The following is a 19,356-nucleotide window of genomic DNA, read 5'->3' as shown; positions in this document are numbered from 1 at the left end:
CAAAACAAACAAAGACATGCATATGAAGAAAGAAATGTATTTTCATCTTGAAATATTTCGAAAATCCGTTTCATGTAAAATCTTATTGGTTTAAGTGTTTAAAGGTTAAAACATCATATTCAAAATTAATTCATCAACAGAAATGGAAACTGACTTGAAATTTATCCGCTGTTTGATTTTGAAGCAAGCATGAATAAATAAAGTGTGATACATCAAATTAAGGCGACAGTAGTTTACCGACGTTCAAATCTCGTAAATCAAAACCGACAATGTGATGTTGTTTTCAAAAAAATATTTTTTTCCAAAAATTCATTAAGAAAGTTCCATTATTAAATTTGTTTTTCTTAAATCAAAGTCAAATCACCAATGAAAAAACCCAAGAAATGGTTAAAATTGTAAAAAACAAATATAATAAGTTTCTGGTTTTTTTCAAGTAATGTTTTCAAGACGTTTATAAAACCCACAAACAATGGCTTAGTTATAAAGTACTAGTAATTTCGTTCAGTGATCACAATATTTAGCTTCATATTATTTAAATTGAATTAAACATAGAAGGAATAGTGTTACCAGAGGCGGATTTAGGGGGGGAAGGGGGGCCCGGTCCCCCCTTTTTTTGGGAAAAATTTGTTTGATTATATAGAGAATCACTGAAGCATGACTGGAGCGGGCCCCCTCTTAGGCAGTCAGTGGGACCCCACTTATGAAAATTTCTAGATCCGCCACTGGTTAATGAGAAATTGTGTTCTTACTATTAACAAATATCGCATGACAAAAACTAAAATACCATTTCAACAAATGTTGATTTGTTTAAGTGTTAATATTTTCTATGAAAAAGCAAGAGATACCGGTTCGAAATCATCATATTATTATGGCAAATACTATCGCAAAAAGTTACTTCAAAACGACGGATTAATGTCACGTCACTAGTATTAACTTTTCAAAAACATCTTACCCCCGTATCAGTTACTTAGGATCAGCATACGGAGCGTTAACATCGATTAATCTTGAGCAGGTCCACACAAATGTTGTCGCTTGACCTTCCACTGGGTTGAAAAGGAATCTTCGGCTATACCCAGCCAACACCCAGAATTGGTTTTTGATCGCTCACCTTTTTTGATGTCTAATTCTATAATTGGTCTTCTAATTGTATACTGTAATAGTTTAATTGTCAACCCCGATTTCTCAAATATTCAGATGCTCTGTCCATTTTTAATATAGCCTACACTGACAACAATATAATTATCTCTGTCTCTTCATTCATCAATCAATTTCTGTATCATTCTGATAAAGGTAGCTCTTATCTTAATTGGCATTATCACAAACTGGTAACTGTCATCAAAAGTTGAGAACATGTCATGTGTTGAGACAGTTGTTCAATGGAATGATATCATGTCAAAACATTAACTTTTTGTTTGGTAGCACCCCACAGTTAGGTGTGTATTTTCGCATTTTGGCCACGGTGGATTTTTCTAATATGAAAGCTAGTGTGCAATAAAATTCATTTTTGGATAGCTGAAGATAAAAATAGACTTCATAGTGGGTTTATATGAACATCAAGATTGTGTTATGTATGTATTATGGGCTGTTTTCTGTATGACAGTCCGTATGTTCATATCCATACCAGACATTGGTCCCGGAATTATCATAAAGTTTTTAAACTTTTTGTCGCACGAACTTTGTGATTCAATTTTACGAAAAAATGAGGCGAAAGACATCCAATTTTAATTTGATTATTTGGTAGATTAATTTCAATGGTTTCAGAAAAGGTGTTACTCAAAGGTATTTAAATCATAGTTTGAACCAAATTTTGGGGGAATATGGGACATTTTCATGCTCCTATTTGCAATATTTTATGGTGAATAAATACAGAATGTTGCCATGGATACACAAAAAGGGAATTATATTTCACCATTTTAACTTTTGAAAATCAAATCTATGGAAGATACTGATTACATACATATGCGCATGTATGACACAAACATTTGGCTTAATGTATTAGAAAGCCAGGAATAGAAGAAGGTTAAACATTTTGTGGTAATTTCAATTTTATATCCTAACTGTGGAGTGCTACCTTATCCATGGGTTTATTGTAGCTACCATAGCCAACAACCGTCAATATAACCTGTTTCTCTTTTTAGATCTTGGCTATATTGGATTGACTTAATCTACTGTCACCCGGTAAACCAGTTCATCTTGCCCGTCGGGACCGTTTTATAGTATGATTCAAACGATCCAACAAATCTACCAAAATTGCTGAGCGATCCCTGTCCAGTGACAATTGAAATATATCCCATCAAGGTATTTCTACTTCCAAAGGCTTTTATAACATTGTCATAAAAGCGGGAGGTTTGGCTAGCCATAAAACCAGATTCAACCCACCATTTATTCTTTAAATGTCATGTACCAAGTCAGGAATATGGCAGTTGTTATCAAATAGTTCGTTTCTATGTATGTTGGTGTTTGTTTTTGTTGCACTTCAGTGTTCCTATTGTTCCCTTGTTTTCATCTTATAGTTGATGTGTTTCCCTTGGTTTTAGTTTGTAACCCGGATTTGTTTTCTCCCAATTGATTTATGACTTTTGAACACCGGTATACTATTGTTGCCTTTATTCCGACAGTTGCTTCATATTCAAATTTCATTATCTTTGCTTGAAATTCAAATAGAATCACCGCTTGTTTAACCTATTTTGTTGATTGGCCTTTGTTGCGTTTATAAATCCTATTAAGTATAAGTACTACTTTAATTATGGAAAACGGCGTCCTTGTTCCAAGTTCGATAGTGCGTACGGTCATTTTGCAACTTTGCACAACGTTGACCGTGTCAAATTAACCTTTTATGCTTGGTTGATCTCTTCGTGTATATCTTGTTGTTGTTGTAATTCAGCATATTATTTGGTATTTTCAGTGCTTTGATATATCGTTTTGTGCTTGACTTCTGTTTGATATTGCCAAACCTTTCACAACATAATTTGTACTTAAAGACTCGTCGTCCGGGGTTGATCTCACACTAGTTCCCACGAAAAAGGCAAAAATTTGCTCTCTCAGACACAAACACATATACATACATACATACAGAGTTTATAGCCTATAATGTGATGTGTCGATATCCGACTTCACCATAGAACCACGCTTTTCTTTTTAATTGGTAGTAAGATACCAGTTCAGGCCTCTTTTTGGCATTGCTTCATCCGCATTAAGTAATATTCTCATCGTGTTTTTACCTTCAAAGCCTTTACTGCTAAAGGGGCATTCTGGCATCCATTGTCATAGCACAGATCTTCTAACCTGCTGATATTAATCTCCATCCTTTACGTATGATCTCATAGCTCATTTCTCCCTCCATTGGTTGATATACGGCTGCTGAATCCTTTTTAGCTCACCTGCCCTTAAAAGGCCTAGTGAGCTTTTCTCATCACTTGGCGGCCGTCGTCGTCGTCCTGTGTCCGTCGTCGTTAACTTTTACAAAAATCTTCTCCTCTGAAACTACTGGACCAAATTTAACCAAAGTTGGCCACAATCATCATTGGGGGTATCTAGTTTAAAAAATGTGTCCGATAACCCGGCCCGCCAACCAAGATGGCCGCCATGGCTAAACATAGAACATAGGGGTAAAATGTAGATTTTGGCTTACATCTCTGAAACCAAAGCATTTAGAGCAAATCTGACATGGGTTAAAATTGTTCATCAGGTCAAGATCTATCTGCCCTGACATTTTCAGACAAATCAGACAACCCGTAGTTGGGTTGCTGCCCCTGAATTGGTAATTTTAAGGAAATTTTGCAGTTTTTGGTTATTGTCTTGAATATTATTATAGATAGAGATAAACTGTAAACAGCAATAATGTACAGCAATGTAAGATCTACAAATAAGTCAAACATAACCAAAAATGGTCAATTGATCCCTTAAGGAGTTATTGCACTTTATAGTCAATTTTTAACAATTTTTTGTAAATTTTTGTAATCTTTTACAAAAATCTTCTCCTCTTAAACTACGGAGACAAATTTAACCAAACCTGGTCACAATCATCATTAGGGTATCTTGTTTAAAAAACGTGTCCGATGACTTCGCCTGCCAACCAACATTGCCGACATGACTAAAAATAGAACATAGGAGTAAAATGCAGATTTTGGCTTCTATCTCTGAAACTAAAGCATTTATAGCAAATCTGACAGAGTTTAAAATGTTCATCAGGTTAAGATCTATCAGCCCTGGAATTTTCAGACAAAATCAGACAACCCGTAGTTGGGTTGCTGCCCCTGAATTGGTAATTTTAAGGAAATTTTGCAGTTTTAGGTTATTATCTTGAATATTATTATAGATAGAGATAAACAGCAATAATGTTCAGCAAAGTAAGATCTACAAATAAGTCCACATGACCAAAATGGTCAATTGACCCCTTAAGGAGTTATTGCCCTTTATAGTCAATTTTTAACAATTTTTTGTAAATTTTTGTAATCTTTTACAAAAATCTTCTCTAAAACTACTGAGACAAATTTAACCAAACTTGACCACAATCATCATTAGGGTATCTAGTTTAAAATATGTTTCCGATGATCCCGCCTACCAACCAACATGGCCGAGATGGCTAAAAATAGAACATAGGGGTAAAATGCAAGTTTTGTCTATTATTTTTTGAACCGTTATAAATAGAGAAAATCTGAAAGGAGCAAAAATGTTCAGAATAATGAGCCCTACCAACTGTCCATATACGTCAAAACTGTTAGACAAACTCTTATAGGAGTTATTGCCCATAAATGACAAATTTTACCATTTTTTCATTTTTGCCTATTATCATGAAAACTATGATATTTAGATAGAAACATTTGTTTTCCGTTATGCCTTATATGATTTAAATTATAATAGATAAATAAACACTTTAAATCACAAAAATGATCAGCAAGGCAAGATCTATTAAAAAGTCAAATTTTGCTGATATAGTTAGTAGACTGTCACTCTTCATAGGAGTGATTGCCCTTAAATGAGGATTTTTTTTTTACCATCTTTTGTGTTTTGAGCAAAAAACTAAAGAAGATCGAGAGAAACTAAACAGACTAAAAGATCAGCAATACAAGATCAACAAAATAGAAATTTTTGTCGTGAAGTCTATTCTCCTCTACAATGTTTAGAGTGTCCTTTGTTTGATATGCACATAGACCAAGGTGAGCGACACAGGCTCTTTAGAGCCTCTAGTTCTAAGTCGTTGTTACTTCCAGTCTTCCTATCATGCTCTTTTCAAGTCCCCGGTGACTTATATATAATTTGCCTTCCTAAATTGTAAGTTGTCTAACAGATGTTGCTATCTTTCCATCTGAGATATCCCAACAAAAAAATAGATTTTATATAAAAAAAAAGGTTTCCTGTTATGGAGTATTGGGTTTTAACGGCAGGTCTTTTATAGTTTCATTTAAATTCATTCACTATTGTTTAAAATGGGTTTTCTTGCTTGTTATAATATTTCAACATGTGCTTCCTAATACCGCACATGTAATTTAAGTCATCACATCGATCCATATTCTTTTCCATAATAGAATTGAGAATGGATTTATTTATATGCACCCCTCTTCTATTTTTTAAAAAGCCTTTTTTCAACTTTTTATAGTTTCGGTGGAAACTTGATTGTACTTGCATTCCTTTTTCTGTCAATCATGGACTTAAAACTTAGCAATCATATATTTTCAATCCACCTCTGACTGTAGCAAACCTCTCAAATCTGTCCAGGCATCCATGCCCTATGTCGTCCTTCTGTTCCTGAAAAGCTAGCAGTCAATGCCTCATTATTTTCATGTCGTGATTAGGCTAATTTGTCGGTTTAACAATTCCTCCAGATCTTTCAAAACAGGATTCCCTAATCGTTCTTGTTTATCTCTATTGATATTTTCTCGTACTCGTGAAAAAAAAATTCAAGAAAAATTCCTGACGAAAAATGTATATGCATATGTTTTTATCGCAGTCAAAACTAACAAATAAATATATATATATATATATATATATTTATATTTACTTTACTCTTACATTAGATATCTTTCTGTTTTTGTTTTCTAAACTTCCCCTCCACCACTGATGGACCTTAAGTAGTCGAAACGAAATTCGCGTCTGTCGTAACAAATAATTAGCCTGGTATATCTTATGAGTCTTTATCCTATGAGTGAGTGTTAATCTCCCATTTGAGCTCCTAATTTGTCAAAAGACGAATTTAAGCAACACATCCTTTGCATAATATTAAGATTTAGGATCCCTTATTAACTGAGCCGTAATACTTGGTAGTATTTATATCATTCTGTTACTTTTCTAATATCTACAACTGCATTCAAGTATCTAGTGTCTAAATATGCATAAATAGAAGTCTTTTCTATTTCTATATGTGCTCATAGAAGAGTGGAACTACGGTAGTAATAAGAGATGTCATCCAAATACCGTTACGGAAAAAGGGGAGCCCGTACAGGATTCAACGAACATTTTTGCCTAAAATGGGGGAGGGGGAGTGGTGGCAGTAAAAAAGCGCCGGAAAGTTCACCTAAAAAGATGGTACGACAATCAAAGATCAGACATATAGTAAAAATACACAAATACTTAACCATAAACTCCAAAATAATTAAAATAAGAATACTAATAAATTGGTATTATTCAGCGAAGAAAATAACTTTAAATCTAGAACACTCTACAGCATTTTGTAAATTTCTGTAGAAATGACTTAATGGGATTTTTAAATTCAGTTTATTTATTTTATTCAATCATTCATTCATTCACTCTTTTAGTTCTGTACTTCATTGTTTATAGTTTGACTTATCCAACTATCCATTGAAGGGAAGGTGTCGTAATTGCTGAAATAAAGAAAATGAAAAATGCGTAACTATTTGCGTTAATGCCAAGTTAAAGTAAATGCTTTTGATAACATTTTGCATACAGCTGCGGTATGTTGAATTTGAACTGAAAATTGAAAAAAGATCTCTTTTATTTTCTGAAATATCATTGAATGAATTCTTTCGAAGTAGCTGTACAATTGTATAGATACACATACAATCGGCGAAAAACTTCTTAATGTAGTCTTAAAATCATCAACACTCCAAAACCGTTGCATAGACTTTTTTCTTAAAAATTGAGATATTGTTAATATATAAATTTCCCCTTTGTTGATAAGATAATCATAGGGTACCCGACTTAATTTTTATGTATAAACCTATCTATTGCCTAATTGGTAGTGAAACACGTTGAAAAATGTCGCTTTACAATGCTACGCTTATTTCCACGTTATGTGGTATCTTTCACGAAAAATCAAAGTCGGTCCCCGTCAAAGTCGGTCCCCATCATTATTTTACATCATTGAAACTATGAGATGATAATGGGTATTATATTTTTACTCACAATTCTAGTTCACACCACCATACAATGATATATTTCAATATAAGGGAATGAGGGTACATACCAATGTGACAACCAAACGACACAAAAAAATCAAAAGACATTTAGAGGTCAACAAACGATCTCCCCAACAGACAAGCCTTCATAAAATATGTCATACTCTAAATCGTCCCTAGTCTACGACTGTTGTGGATGAATTTAACAAAGTCGATCACGGATCTGTGATTAATACTTAAGTCTATTATAATAAACAACAAAAACCATTACGGTCTCCAGTTAGGAACCTTGTGGTGGTTGTCTTTTTTCATTTGTCAATGCTTTATACATTTATTGTTTGCTGTTGACAGTAGATCTGTTAAAGTTATTGAAAATTAGTCATGATTTATATAATGCAAAGCTTGACATATGAAAAGGACACTTTTCTATTGTTTAAGATTGTATGTTGACCTCTGGATGCCGTTTGTGCTATTGAGCTTCTGTCGCATTGATATGTACCCTACATCTCCTGTCTATTTTACTTTTAAGAAATATGCACTAGATATGAAAAGGGAGAGATTTGGGTGCGCGTAATTTAACCGTTTTAATCCAGCACATTATTTGCCTGTTTGAAATTAGGAGTCTGATGTTGGTGGTTGGTGTTGACTGTAGTACTGTACGCTGCATCTTCGCTAGCCAAGGGTTACGATCCACTTCCCTCCTTTCCACCCTTGGCAGATTAAGCCAACATTTGTGATAACAATGTTGCGCCATCTATCGGTAGATTAAATTCACACCCATTCCTAATACATTATTCTTGACCAATGGTAGCACTTGAACTCTTCAATTTGGAAGTAAAAACACGGTAGAGTCTAGATTCTACACACTTGGTAAAGCAGGAAACGAAAATATACGTTGACATTAATGCATTTGTGCAAGAAACATACACAGGAACTTCTATTAGTTGATTAAAAACATTCAAATTGTCACTAAATATAGTCGTATGTTTAGGGATGTAAAGACTTGTTGCACAATAAGCACGTGGCAATTGTTTACATACACTGTCTACATTTACACGTGATCATGTTATAGGCGCTTTTTGATTGGATGCAGTGAGTTTCGACTGCAACCAATGAAAATCATTACCTTGTGTCTCCGAATTTCTATCTCAATCCGCTAAGGGTGAAGAGGAGGGAAGTGGATCGTAACCCTTGGCTAGCGAAGATGCGTACGCTGGTAATCAGTTGATTTTTATCTAAAGATGTGCATAGTTTGCATGCTTGTCGTCGTGTGACTCTTATAGTGTTATATGTCCACTTTTGATAAAAGATGGAGATAGCTATATATTTGAGTATCCAAGGACAATAGTCTATCTCCATATACAACTATAATACGAAATGTCTACACTCTACGAGATTTTGTCAGAACTACACATTTCTATCTCCACACTCCCATTGGGTTATGATGGCTTATTCGTCTAGTTAGTTCAGAGAAAATCATTTTTATAGTGTTGTATCTCCACTTTTTCTCGTGTATTTTTGCTGTTAAATAATTACTATCAAAATTGTCTTAGTAGTACTATGATTAAATTGTTTGCATGCTTTGAACTCAATCTATGAGCAATTCTTCGCAAATCAAGCAGTACAGAATTTTGGATATTATAAAGTTAAAAAATCCATGGTCTATCTCCAATGGAAATATAGGGATAAATTTCTAAAACTTCATTATTTGACATGAAATGTTCTATCTCAAAAAAAGGGGGTGCATTGTTTATCTAAGTTGCTTATCTATTAAAAAACAATCGGACAAAAAGTTACTCTTCATGTACGTATATTCGAATTCTACTAGTATATAACTTTTTTATGTTTCAGTCAAATATTTATGCTATTAAACTTCAATTTAAATTTTTATCACTATTACCAAATCGGAAATACATCATTATTAGATTCACACGAAGTTGTTTCACTTTCTGTTATTTTGTTTTCTGGTGGTTTTCATAGTGTTCTAGGTTATCTATCTGTCATTATGTTTCTGACGGTTATCATAGTGTGCTAGGAGGTTAACTATCTGTTAATTTGTTTTCTGACGAATTGCATATTTTGCTAAATTAAATGTCTGTTATTTTGAGTAGCGATACAACAATTACAGAATAAGTCATAATAAAAATTAATATTACCATCATTATTGCATGCTAATGCCTTAATAGTAGCCTGTAGTGTCACAAGTTTTGAGAAATCTATGACATTAAAAACGTAGTCAGGAACAGATGCCATGTCCGTTAACTCCTGTTTGTTTGTATTTCTTCCAATGCCCACACTTATAACTTGGATATGTCTCTCTTTGAAGAAATATGCCTGTTTTGCAGTATTTGCTGGATTTCCGGAAATTCCATCCGTCAAGACAACAAGGACATCTTTAGCATCATGTCTGTCACCAGCTTGTGGGACAAAAACTTGACTGAGGACAAATTGAAGCGCTATATCTGTACTAGTTCCACCATGTGTATATGGAATCTTCAAAATAGCATTCTGATTTGATGCCGTCTCGTTATATTGTCCTATCTTAACACGTAGATAAGCCGAAGAGTCGAACGTTACTACCCCTATATGGACATAATTAGAGCCTATCGTCAGGTTTCCCACCATTTCCGATGCAAATTCGAGTTCCTTCTTAAAATTAGGGGCTTGAACACTACCCGACGCATCTATGAGAAAAACTATATCGGCCTTTTCGACACAACCTGTAAGAGAGATGACAACATTTTACTAGACTACGTGTAGTTACCTACAGCTTAACTGCTACCGATTGACAAACAGACACTTCAATATCCAAATGAGTTACTTTATTTTATTCGTTTTATTCTTACTCACCTTCAACACATACATGTAAGCAACTTAGAATTGACCAAACAAACACAACAGAATTAAATAAATCCATTATTGTCCTATATTCATTGCAGTCTTATCTATTAATGTCCAAATCAATCGTGACTTTAATTTTGAAATAGTTTTAAGAACTGTATATCTCTTGGTAATTCTTTTTACATATTCCCTGATAATATAAAGGATTACATGCAATATGTCCTTCCTTCAGGCTCCTGTGTAGTTCAGATGTTGTCTTCAGTTGTTTTCTGTATTTTCCCCCCGAACCGTCATTGGGGCATATCAATAGCCTTCATCCGTCCGTATATACGTTCGTCTGTCCACAACATTACTGTTCTGAGACCTTTAACTCTATTATTTGATAAGAATTATGAATGTGTAATTATAACCATATACCATCCGTAATTATTTTGATTCGACATTTTTGGGGCAGTAATGTAACTTTGACTATTTTCTGGCATTTGTATCTTAATGATACGTAGTGAACGCTTTTTATGGCTTTTAAGTACAGTTTAGATTAATTGGAAAAGTATGTGTGCATCCACGAAACAACTTTATGTTTGGTGAGATTGTGTAAATGAAAATAACTCGTTGTTTTCGTGCGTCCAAAGCGTTTTTCTGGAATTACGTATCTTCATCAGGAACGCTCAAACACAAGTATTTAAAAGCAAGGTTTGCATAAAATAATACGTAGCAACGTTTGGTGCTACAAAGGACCAAAAGGACATAAAAAGAAAAGCCAAATTCATCTAACTTAAAAGTCAACTTTGTCTGAAGAAATGTAACCTTAGTTATTTAGTTATTTCTTACTTTTTCAACGGAGAATTTCACTTAAAATTTTTTTATAAATCATATTGAAGCAAAGCAGCAACTACCGAGCTGATGGTACCCTCGGGGAATAACAGTCCAGCAGCAGTGGTATATCGACCCAGTGCTAGTAAATGAAAATAACAGTTTATCAGGTTTGTGCATCTGGAGCGCCTTTGTGGACTTACCTTCACTAGGAACGCTCAAAATCAACCATTTGAAATACGTAAAAACGATAGAAGCTATATGACCATGCAATAGGTCAGTGATGTCTAAAAATAAACTTTAACCACAGACTAAACATTAGGACTTAATGATTTGACCACGACCACATAATATTTTTTTTATTTTAAATCTTCTGAATTTTAAAAGTCAGAAGACAGTTTACCACTAATTCTTGCCGATCTATATATGTGTAAATCTTTATTGCAGTGTATTTCCACAGAACAAATCTTTTCATTTCTTATCGCAGGCGCTTGAGTGCAAGATTTGATTTTTTTCTTCATTGTTTGCACGGAATATTCATTTTTTTTATACACATGCATAACACTCTTACATGTACTATGCTTGTCTTGTCTTGTTTTGGATGAGTTTGACTCTGATACGACTATCCTTTAATAGTCAAAATGTAAAATCAGTGCAATGAAAAAAATATTAAAATCCTTAACCCAAGCCCCTGCTTCTTGTCAGGCATCTACATAGACTAGTGTTTGACCTGGGACAAAATATGGTGACGCTTTTCCAAGGTTTGACAAAATGATTTATTTATCGATAACTTGTAATGGGGCATAAGCTATTTTTAGTGGGGTTCGTGTTGCTCAGTCTTTAGTTTTCTATGTTGTGTTTTGTGTGCTATTGTTTGTCTGTTTGTCATTTTCTTTTTTAGCCATGACGTTGTCAGTTTATTTTCGACTTATGAGATTGAATGTCCCTCTGGTATCTTAAATTTCTCCTCTCTTCTACGATTTAGACTTTTTGTTTCAAGAATTAATAAAAGCGGAATTTTGAAATAATATTTCGTTATAAGCAGTCAGTTAGGCCCAAATTTGTCGAAATAAGCTAAAAAATATCGCTGATGTATTATTTACTTGCAAGTGAATAATTTAACCTCAATTAAATTCGTATTCAATTTAACCCCTTATGTATTTAGCTGGAGATGGGTTACGCATGTACTAGGCATGTTCAGCTATTAAAAGAAAGGGGAAAGGGAAACAAGGGTGAACCATTTCGTTTTCTGATTCGATCCACAAAAAAATCATTGTTATACAGGTAAAAAACGATGATTAACATATTTTTGAACAAATATTAAACATTAAATCAAACTGCGAAAAAAAATCTAATTACACGTGCTCGCTATTTATTTATATTTATATTTATGTTTAATTGTTTATATCGGGTTATATGACCGTCGGCTGTCTTCGGATGTCATCTAGATGGCGTCTTGACTAAAAATACACTGAGTCTCGAAATGCTGATACATATTTGTCGAGTCCATGCATTGAAAAAAAATCCTGTGTTATATTAAGGTATATAGGATTTTTTTTTCAGAGACAAGTGCCTGTGAGACATATATAATGTGTATATATGTCTCTGTGAAAACTAATCAAATTTTTGAAATAATATTTAATACTTGCAACAGAGACATATAATACAAGAGATTCGCAACTCTAGTAGAGTCTATATAACAGCCAATGAAATGACGTGGCCACCGGAAAGCCGATTAATCCGATGGATTTATGGGTAATAACCCGTATTGTTGTGTAAAAGGTTCTACGCCTCACGATTTTTCTAATGGATAATGCCGATACCTTTCACAGCTAAAGCATGCAAGTATATTTAAAAGTTACAAAAAACTAATTCTAATAATTTGTTATTGATAAAATGTGTTCTAATGATGAGATTAATCAAATACAAACAAAGTTAAAACTCGGCCCATTTTACTTCACCTATTGCCGTAGAAACCATTTGATCTCCCAATTTTTTTCTTAAAACTTGAAAAATATGCTAATAAATATATAATTTTATGAGCCAATAGTACTCCCAAATGTTGTTTCGTGACTGAAAATAAGACTATTTTCGTAAAATTTGAACCACCATTTTGTGGCGATTTTTTCTGATTGATACCCGAAATTTTTTATTAAACTGGCTAAATATTGAAATTGTTCATGGACAAATTTCCTTAAATCAGTCCTTCTTTTTTGTGCACTATGAAATTTATAGCCTGCATTTTGTTAGACATTTTATTCATTTTTCATTCTGTTTATAGCAAAGTTGTTTATTTTCTCCTATTCTGAAGTCATTGTTTTTTCTACTTTTTAGGGTGCCAAAGATGAACGAATGCAGTAAATTTACAAAAGGAATAAAATTTTCCTAGTAAAGGAAACCTTCTGCTGGTCGTAATATTATGAATGAGCTTCATATGCATCTGTTGTCGTTTCAGACTACGCTTCTCGTTCAAAACATGAACCTAATTCATTTTTAAATTAAAATCGTATTGAGGACATTTCAATGGTGACTGCAAAAGATATATATATATATGTTTGTGGTATATCATCTTTTCCACAAGTTTATTGTTTTCTGTTTGGTATTTAATTAATATTAAGATCCATTTTGTTAGATCTGGTGATCAATTTATTTGGCAATCGCCAATGGCAGTCAGCAGGGTTTAAGAACATCAGTTGTTCGACCTGTTAGTCAAATGCGTTTTGTTAAAATAGACTTTTTCACTTTTTTTGGTCTTTTGGAAATTGTTGTTTGTGCTGTATTTAGACCCCTCTACCAAGAAATTTGTTTTACATGCACACGTATAAAAATTGCGGTTTTTATCCAACGCAATCATAGGTTTGAACGTTGTTTTCAATTTAGACTTTTATATATATATTTGATAATAAAAGATTTTATTTACACCAAGGATTTGTATATGTATACACATAAACAATCTTACTTTTAAATTGCCATCTCTTTACCCCAGAATAAAAAGACAAAAACCGCTACAAATGATTAAAAGACAAAAACCACTACAAATGATTGTCTCGTGGAAACAAGGTTATAAAATACTTTTTAAATAGTGTCTTCCGTGTTGCTTTGATGTATGACCTGTGTTTTTTTATAGATTTTTTGTTGCTTCGAGGACACACATATCCATCTATGTATGCAGTATTGTCAATTGTTTTTGTTGGTGGGTCTCTCGCTTATGTTTTCGTCCTTTTCACTATCAACAAAGAGTTCGTTATCAGTTTATTCAACTAGGAGTATATCTAAGTCGTAACTATTAAGATTGTCATCCCACGAAATTAAGATTGTCATCCCACGAAATTAAGATTGTCATCCCACGAAATTAAGATTGTCATCCCACGAAATAAAATCGGAATTTTCCATATTGCGTGCACATGAATGAAGCTTTATTCAAATGAGAAATTAATTGTAATTTTCTTAAATATTAATTCTCAATACACACTTCGAACATGAAGAAACCATAAATTTACCGACAATCATTTAAAAATACAACTCAATGCAAGCCTATATGATAAAACTGTCAAACAACACTTAGAAATCAAACATTTACCGACAATCATACAGAAAAAAAACTCAATGAAAGCCCAATAAATGAGGAATATAAAAATAAATAAAATTTTAATAATTTATAAATATCAAGAATAAAAAACAAAGCCTATCATGATTAACAATTAATTAACAAATAAATTAAGTTTTTTTCCATATTAATTAATTATACATTTTGTGAATTGTATTTTTGGAAAGAGTGTGGACACCTGTGGTGTGTATTATATGTCTCTGCTTGCAATAAATAACAATAAGAAAATGTAGATATTTTTATGATTTATGGTTTTATATTTATTTTTTATTGTATCCAAGGATATTTATTAGTAAAATTCAGATTAATAACATCCTTGAATGGTCTTGTATTGCTTTTATAATTTTTTTGAAATTTTAAATGTATTTTGCCGCGAAATTTTTGATAATGTCCCTTTATGGAAATGTTTGACCAATGAAATTCTTCGACAGGAAAAATTCTTGGACACGAAAATTGTTTATATATGGCGTCGAAAATACTTGAAGATGTCACTCATAAGCATTTCAATAGATGTCAACAAAAATTGGATAAATAGATGGATTCAAAAGTGTTAAAATGATTGAGTTTAAAGGTAAAAAAGCATTCAAATACGATACCGTCCAGAATATCCGCCTAGGCTAGTACACAGGTGCTTTGGGAGTGGACCCCCTTTTTTCTATATCTATATCAACCGTATTTTTTGTTTTTACGTTTTTTTTTTTAAATTAATTTTCCTTAATATTTAAACCTATTTTCACTAATTCAATGTGTACTTGCTAATATGAGGCAGGTGTTACCTGAGAAGAGGTCTTTTAACATTTGACGTTTTTGCAAAATTAAAAACAACAAAATGTATTTAGGTCATCAAATTTTTTCATTTTACAATTTATGACATTAATATATATATAACAAATCATAATAATATAATGAGGGCTTGACAATACACCTTATCACTATTTGTCCGCCAAACCTGAACATCACAAAAGTTTCCTGTAAAATTTTGACATCATAATAGAAAATATCTGATGCCACAATGGAAAAGTGATTGTTGTATGACGTCAATAGTTCAAGCGGCACAAATTCTCTGGTCAAGCGGCACAGTTTTCCAAATAACAATAAGGTGTATAAATACCTCTTTACCAAATTGCCATTTAGCCTCATCTGTGAACTACAATGCAGTTCAACATGATTAGATTTAGACATGCTAATATACATGTACATGATATATCTCCTTAGCATGTTTGTACTTTTTGTTAATTAATTAACCAATGCTCCATTTGCTGTCCTTCAGATTATTTCTGATTTTTAATGGAAAACAGTTTTCTTTCTGTTTTGAAAAGCTTCTTTGACCAAAAAAATGCATGTGATAATTTGTTTTATTTCATTAGTTATAGCATGTGCAGTAAAATACTGTGATTTCCGATTAAAGTAAAAACTGAAAAGTTCACTTGTGAAATAAATCCGATTATTTCACTCACCTCTGATGTCATACAACAATAGGTGTTGCAAAGACATTGGCGATGCATCAAACGAATTGAAAATGTGTAGAAAAAGATGTAGTTCATTGCATTTTCCATGTTATTTGTATTAAACCGTCTTTGGTCAATGTAATAAAGATTAAATTCCAAGAATTCAAATATATGGATAAATGTTCAGCACATAACCGAACAGCACTGTTAATTAACTCATGTGTTACACACATTGGTGAAATAATGTGTTGTTCGATCACTAGTTAAATATTTTTCCATTTTTGAATTCTTGGATTAGTTATTCTATAATTATTAAGAGAAGTAGAACCTTGACTTTTAAGTGATTTAGATCTCATGTCATTGTATGTTGTGGACATTTATCTTATCATACATTTCTTTCTGTTCATAATTTGTTAAGATCCTTTTTTTCAATAGGAAAGTTCGTCAGTTTACAATAATAAAAAGTCATCATGGTAGACAGATATGGCAGATCTCCTGATATCTACCTGCCATTCCCCATAGACCATGAGAGAATTGGGACTCAGAGGAGGGAGAAATTACAGCGGGAGATAGAGAAAATGGAACAAGATCAGAGACAAAGACAACATCTTATAGAAGAACTTTCAAAAATGGCAGAAGTCAAGAAACAAAAGGAGCAAGATAGACTTTTAGTAAGTGAAAAAATAATTCCAAAACTTGCTTAAATTGGATATTATCTAAGTCTGATATATTAATTTGTATGTAATTCAAGGGTGTGGAAATATTTGTTGTGATCACTTGTCCCTGGGCAAGTGAAATTGCAAATTTTACTTGTCTGGAAGAAATGTTACTTGCCCTGATTTTTTAATGAATTTTGGAATGAAGAAGATGTATTTTACTGTGAACATGTATGTTTCTAAAACAGTTTTGAAACACAATGAAAATGGTATTCATGGTCTTTGTTTGTATGTTAGAATGATAAAAAGATAAGTAAGTATACACCAATGAGATAGAAACCAACCAAAAAAAAAACTTTTGGTACATGTAGGCCAATTGTAAATCTGATAATTTTTTTTAGATAGCTAGGCGAAATCAAAACATTATAGAAATTTAAAATCCTCTATTCCGTATATTATCATACTATTTGTCCCTCTTCCAACTTGACTGGTCATTTAGTTCTCATTCTTGAGAAATCAGAGCTCAAAATTGATAATGACCATTACCGGTGTATTGTTGCTATATTAAACCTGATGAACGATCCCGGATCAATGGGAAAAAATAGCAGATTATTAATGAAGCCTGGGTCCGCACACTTATTTTTTGTTGTTTGAAAATTGATCCATTTCTTGATCATTGATGTTGTTTTACTTAAACAAGGTGCTTTCGTCTTAATTTGATATTTTTTCTACTTAGATGAATAGATTTTGGGGACTTTTCTATATAATTATATAAATTAACATTGTCAAGCTACATTTTTTTTACTTGTCCACGGGCAACAAAGACACAAAAAATTGCTTGTCTGGCCGGTAAATGTACAAGTCGGGCATAGCATTTCCACACCCCTGTAATTGAAAACATTTATTCATGTATTCCTGCAAACATTAATGTACATGTAAATTGCATTCAAAGGAAGCTTAGTACAGCTATATTGTTGACGCTAAACATGCTTAATGAAAAGCCATGCATGTATATTTTTAGGTGAAGTATAACAAGAAGAATTTATTGTCAGATGAAATGAGGAGAGTTTATGGCAAAGAAACTGCTTCAAAAATAGGTACTAAAATGCTCCCATTTACTAATTTTTAATGGTTTTCTGACGGAAAAATTTAGTTATAAATTTTGGGTAGCATAAAGGTTGGACTTGTTGGATGGGCACTCCAGCTCTTTCTTTTCAATAACTTGAGAACCCTAACCTTTATCTAATCCTTATCAAATTTTAATACGTTGTTTCTGATGACAAAATGGAGTTAAAGTTTGATATTGTCTATTTTCATTTTTGCTGTATTGAGTTCTGATTTTTTATTGATTAAGAAATGGCACTTCATGTTGTTTCCCTGTAATATCTGGGTAACCATTCAACCTATGATTTTAAATTTTAATATGTTGTTACTGTTGATAGAATGAGGGTCAAGTTTGATATTGAGATTTCATTATTGATGTTCAGAAGTAAAGGTCATTGATTGCTTGGGAAATTAAATCTTTATGTTAACTCAGTGTGATAACTTGAGAATGCTTGATTCAATCTTTTTCAAATATTTAATATGTTGTTACTCTTGGAAAAATGGAGGTCAAGATAACAAATTTTACTTGTGGGAGTTATTGCCCTTGAATGCTCTAACTATGACACTAATAAATATAATAAAAGCTAAATTTGACAGTCTTTGAGTTATCATCATTTTTGCATTGAATTGTTTATAAAAAAAACACCATTTAGATGCACAATAAGATGTATATATTTTTATATTTTTATTCTTATCTTATCAAAGTCATTAATTCCTAAAATAATGAACAACTGACTTTTTACAAATCATGCAAATTGTAGGATCCATTAATAAGTGTACTTTTACTGTTTATTGTTTTCTTGATGAAATGTTTGTAATTTACCTTTGGTTTCACATGGCAGATTAGTTTTCCTTTAAATATTGTTTCAGCATCAAACAATATTTAAGATATCAAAGAATGATCCTTTTATGCTTTCTTGTTAATTTGATCACTTTTAGCATTCATTTCCTACCCTGACCTCTAAAACAAAGAGGCACAATAAAACTTTAAATGTTCCATGACAACACTTGAGTAACATTAGATTTTTAAAACTTCATAAGTTCTCTGAAAACATTTGAAGTTCTCATACATTATTCAAGTATGGAGTAAATAAACTTTATGAATTGAACATCAACATTCAACATGAAAAAAAAATCATCAGATATTGCAATCCTATTGATGTTATGTTAAAACTCTGTATGATTTAAAAAAAAAATGTACTATTTAAGGGAGAATGTCAGTTGAACCAAAACTAGTGAATAATGTTGTGTCACAGAGGACTAAAGAATATGCAGTACGTCAACAGGAAATGGAAATGGAAGCTAAGTAAGTGTTGAAATCTCTCTGATATTGTTTATATCGTAAAGAAATATTTTAAGTTGATTTTATTAAAATTAACATGGAATATTTATATAATACACCATTCAATATGATATAGAATTAAAATCTTGTGTAGCAATATATAGGATTATCTCCCCTGTTTCAGCAAATTTTTTTTTTGTATTACAAAGGCTTTTTTCATTTAAAAGTGTTATTAGATCTTAATTTTTTA

At 32.4% G+C, this 19,356-nt stretch overlaps 1 protein-coding gene across 1 annotated transcript in view; it reads left to right on the top strand.

Annotated features, from left to right (window-relative positions):
• Window positions 1–15,061: 15,061 nt before the first annotated feature.
• The window catches only part of LOC127737064 (uncharacterized), a 56,769-nt gene continuing 52,474 nt past the window's right edge, over window positions 15,062–19,356 (top strand). The window contains exons 1-4 of the mRNA XM_052247597.1: window positions 15,062–15,187; window positions 16,500–16,735; window positions 17,742–17,817; window positions 19,034–19,130. Coding sequence (XP_052103557.1) covers window positions 16,535–16,735; window positions 17,742–17,817; window positions 19,034–19,130 — 374 coding nt within the window. The 5' untranslated portion in view covers window positions 15,062–15,187; window positions 16,500–16,534. The remainder of the gene's footprint in view (window positions 15,188–16,499; window positions 16,736–17,741; window positions 17,818–19,033; window positions 19,131–19,356) is intronic.

Source organism: Mytilus californianus, unplaced genomic scaffold (genome assembly GCF_021869535.1).
Source record: "Mytilus californianus isolate M0D057914Y unplaced genomic scaffold, xbMytCali1.0.p SCAF_4, whole genome shotgun sequence".
Taxonomy (NCBI): Eukaryota; Metazoa; Mollusca; class Bivalvia; order Mytilida; family Mytilidae; genus Mytilus; species Mytilus californianus.
This window is presented reverse-complemented; position numbering and strand designations above follow the sequence as displayed.